Raw genomic sequence first — 3896 nt, 5'->3', positions numbered from 1 at the left:
GAGAGAGAGAGAGAGAGAGAGAGAGAGAGAGAGAGAGAGAGAGAGAGAGAGAGAGAGGTTTGCCCTTTGAAAAATCTTCTCTTGGGTAGTGGGACTGAGAGAAAATGCTGCGTTTAAAACCTCTAGGGTTTGTCTTCGTGGCTTACATTCTTCTCTTCCATGTCTCTAATTTTCCACCATTTGTGGAGAGCTCATCGATCGAAGACACCATCAGCCATTCACCAATCATTCACGACAACAAAGAAGCGTTTCAAGACAAGGTACTTTGACGAATCAAGATTTATAGGAGAGGATTAACGGTTTTCTTTTTCAATTTATGAATAAGCGTAATTATATAAATGGTGTCTAATGTAAATTCGATGGTGTATATAATATATAACGAATCGAAGTTTCTTGTTTTTGGTTAAGCAGCTGAATCATCAAATGGCATATAGCGTCAAACTTCATGGGATTCTCTTGTGGGTTTCCATGGGGTTTTTCATGCCATTGGGGATTCTTTCGATCAGAATGGCCAATAAATTCCATGAAACTGAAAGAAAAGTGAAAGTGTTCTTTTATCTTCATGCCATATCCCAGGTAATGAATCATCCACATAATATTATATATATATATAGAAAATCCATATATGCATATATTGGTGTTGGTTAAAACTCATAATGACATCTCACTTTAATCATGTCATCCACGATCGATAGCCCAATTCCTTTCACTTTGCCGCTAGTTTTTTAAAAACAGCTTATTATAAACAATATAATGTAATATATTATTTTTAGTAAAACTACATTTTTTTTGGATGAATTTAACTGCATTTAAAAGGTTAATTTATAATCGGAAACGAAACACGAATTTTTTTATATATATTATTGAAAATAAAAAGAACTACTATTGATCACTGATTACTACTGAGCATTTTTATTCTGCTGGATGCATTGCATAAAACCTATGAAAGAAATACTTCAAGCATTTGAAATGTTTTGATCATCATCTCTTGAATAGCAAGGAACCAAGGAGCATGCTATGATTACACACATACACACACACAATGTATATATGTATATATACGTATATGATAACATCGATATATATATACATATATGTATATATGAGTGGTACTTAATTTGAATGAGGTATATATTTTTTATGTGTATAAAAAGAGCAGATATTGGCGGTGCTTTTGGCAACAGCAGGAGCTATAATGTCCCTAAGAACCTTGGAGAACTCCTTCAACAACACTCACCAAAGACTTGGCTTAGCTCTTTACGCGGCCATGTGGCTCCAATTCTTGACTGGAGTTTTCAAGCCATCTAGGTATTTATACACGCATATGTATATTAAACCGTACATGCATATATACGCGTGTGTATATCAACAGACACGTGTCGATATTGTATTGGCAGGGAGAGCAGGAGGAGGATCAAATGGTACATCTGGCATTGGATGCTTGGGACAATAGTAACAGTGGTGGGTGTAATAAACATATACACAGGCATAAGAGCGTATCAACACAAGACATCGACAAGAGATTCAAGCAGCCTATGGACAATCCTTTTCACGGCAGAGATCTCTTGTCTTGTCCTCCTCTATCTCTTCCAAGACAAATGGGAACACTTTCAACAGAATCTAAGAAGAAGAAACGATAATCCGAGTGACCAAATTATTCAAGTGGCCGTGACAAGAAATGACCAAAAGGTTTTGGTTCCTCAGCCATGCGGCAAAAGCAATGCACTCATGAATCTGTTTGAATAATCCGAATAACCATTAAATATATTAAGCTGTTTCAATTGGTTGGCTTTTGGATTATTGTAATAAAAAAAAATCTAAAATATTTATATTGCAAAAGATGGATTGCTGTTAGGCTTTATATATATATATATATATTTTAATTTTACTATAGTACATGTAATTTGTACAAGTGTGTAGAAAAATTCGTATTGACATATGTAAAGGTTTGCGGTTTATTGGGCTTATACAATTTTTTTTCTTCTAATGGGTCAACAGTAACAATGACTTCAAAATTTTACCATTAAAGAAAGTTATTTACAATGGAAAAAAGTAAATGGTCTCCCAATATGTAATAGCAGGCCCAAAGTGCTCCAACGTAGGCCCAAACTATTTATTATTATTTTTCTTTCTTTATTTTCTAACTTTTTATTTTTTTGGTAAAAAGTGAGTGATATTAATAGGTTCATATACAAAAGCATTTGGATTTAATTACATGTTCGATATGATTTGAAAAATTTCATCAAGAAAACATATGTTTATATTTATTATTGTTAGTGTAATAAATAAATAGTTATAACACATTTATAACCAATGAACTATGGGATTGTCCGCGAAAAAAAGAAGGAAAGAAAGCAAAGCTGGGAAGGATTGACGAAGAGGTTCTCCTCGCGCGCCTTTATAGGTTCTGAAATTGGGAAACAGCCATTAAAAAAGGCGCGAGTGTAACAGACGCTCCAAGGAAGCGCGTGGTTACTCTTTTAAAATATTATTATGCATTAATCTAATCTAAGAGGTCCAATCAATGGGATTGTCTGATGGCAAGGGAAGTCTACGGCCCATAGGACGATGAAAGAAACAGGCCCAGCTCATACGGCTACGTGAGAAACAGGCCCATATTTTGTCTAGCACGCGACGTGAATCCACGTCACTCCAGCCACCCATTTTCCATTTCTTGATCCTTTTTTTTTTTAGTTTTTTTTTAAAATGAAATACTTTGATTTTGCATGGTAGATTTTAGGTTTAACATGTGGTTTTAATGCCATACATATTAACGTTTTTTGAGACCTGATTAAAGTCCATGGGGGGCATAATGCATAATAGAACATAGGGGGCATAGGAAGCATGTATAGCTTTATACATCGTCGGATTGGAGTTATCTTTCAACAGGTAACATAAATAGAAATACACATAAAAAAAAACATCTTCAAGGCTGATGAAGCAAAGGGACGAGTAAAGCGGGTGAAGAGATCCAAAAACAGAAGAAACCTTTGAAGGGCAGATGGAGGATCCTCATATGATATGAACTCTGTCCTCGCTTATCATCACTTTGTTATCATCTTGCAGTTTCTGCATCACCACCAACAAAAAACACGCACATATACACAGATATATCTTATGAAATATCTTCAAGGGAAATGGCGAATTTCGAATTCAGGGAGTTTTTTTTTTCTTTTTGGTGGTACCTCTAAAAGAAACATGATATGGGCTCTGGAATAACGAGCAGAAGCAGCCGCTCCTGTGTTGACAACCTTCTCTATGTCTTCAATGGATATGTCATCCAACCGGTTTGCTGTCATGTGTTGCCCAAACACTTTCTTAAACGCTTCAATCCTGTCTCCCCCCATATGTATCCAATTGCCTTTGTTACTATAAAACACACTTAAAACCGGAACAGATTCTGTCGCTTGCTGTGGGAAAATATACCTTTCAGCAGAGAGAGTGCCATTGAATTCCTGCCCTTCAGGAGCATTATCCACTTCCATTGCATCTTCCGTTTGCCTTCAACAAATGTACACCGAGAATGAAGGCCAATATTACTAGAGGATCTGATAAGAGATGGTTTCTGAGTCGGGTTACCTTTCTACGGTATCTGCAGAACCCCCATTCTCTTCTCTATCGCTATTTCTGTGAAGGCGTCTGTTCCCTCTACGTGTTCTTTCCTGTTCTGACTCTTCCCTCTCCTGTTCTTGCTGTTCTCTTTCCTCCATCTCTGTCAGCTCTTTATGATAGATTGCAAAGTTCAAAAGTTTCAGGGCAGCTTCTACGTCCGATTTGGCGACCTGCCCAGGAAAGTATTCATCCGTTAATCCAAAATAGTTCAGATACTCAAAAAGTGTAACAAGATTAATATTTATACTTGCAGATTCAATAGGGAAAGGAGAAGAGGTTTACCT

The 3896-nt window shown here is 36.3% G+C and overlaps 2 protein-coding genes across 2 annotated transcripts in view; one reads left to right on the top strand and one right to left on the bottom strand.

Annotated features, from left to right (window-relative positions):
• The first annotated feature begins 13 nt into the window (after positions 1-13).
• LOC104806125 (cytochrome b561 domain-containing protein At4g18260-like) lies at positions 14-1863 on the top strand. Its single transcript, XM_010530853.1, has 4 exons — positions 14-260; positions 412-576; positions 1160-1308; positions 1398-1863. Exons 1-4 carry the CDS (start codon positions 105-107, stop codon positions 1744-1746), a joined length of 819 nt encoding a protein of 272 aa, XP_010529155.1. The 5' UTR covers positions 14-104; the 3' UTR covers positions 1747-1863.
• Positions 1864-2791: 928 nt separating this feature from the next.
• The window catches only part of LOC104806124 (DNA replication licensing factor MCM3), a 4429-nt gene continuing 3324 nt past the window's right edge, over positions 2792-3896 (bottom strand). Inside the window, exons 13-16 of the mRNA XM_010530852.2 lie at positions 3580-3882; positions 3427-3501; positions 3186-3333; positions 2792-3069 (exon numbers count right to left, since the gene is read on the bottom strand). Of these exons, the coding sequence (XP_010529154.1) occupies positions 3013-3069; positions 3186-3333; positions 3427-3501; positions 3580-3882 (583 nt within the window). The 3' untranslated portion in view covers positions 2792-3012. The remainder of the gene's footprint in view (positions 3070-3185; positions 3334-3426; positions 3502-3579; positions 3883-3896) is intronic.

The sequence above is a fragment of the Tarenaya hassleriana genome, unplaced genomic scaffold, assembly GCF_000463585.1.
Source record: "Tarenaya hassleriana unplaced genomic scaffold, ASM46358v1 Cleome12, whole genome shotgun sequence".
Taxonomy (NCBI): Eukaryota; Viridiplantae; Streptophyta; class Magnoliopsida; order Brassicales; family Cleomaceae; genus Tarenaya; species Tarenaya hassleriana.
Note: the sequence above shows the minus strand (reverse complement) of the source record. Positions and strands in the feature narration are given on the sequence as shown.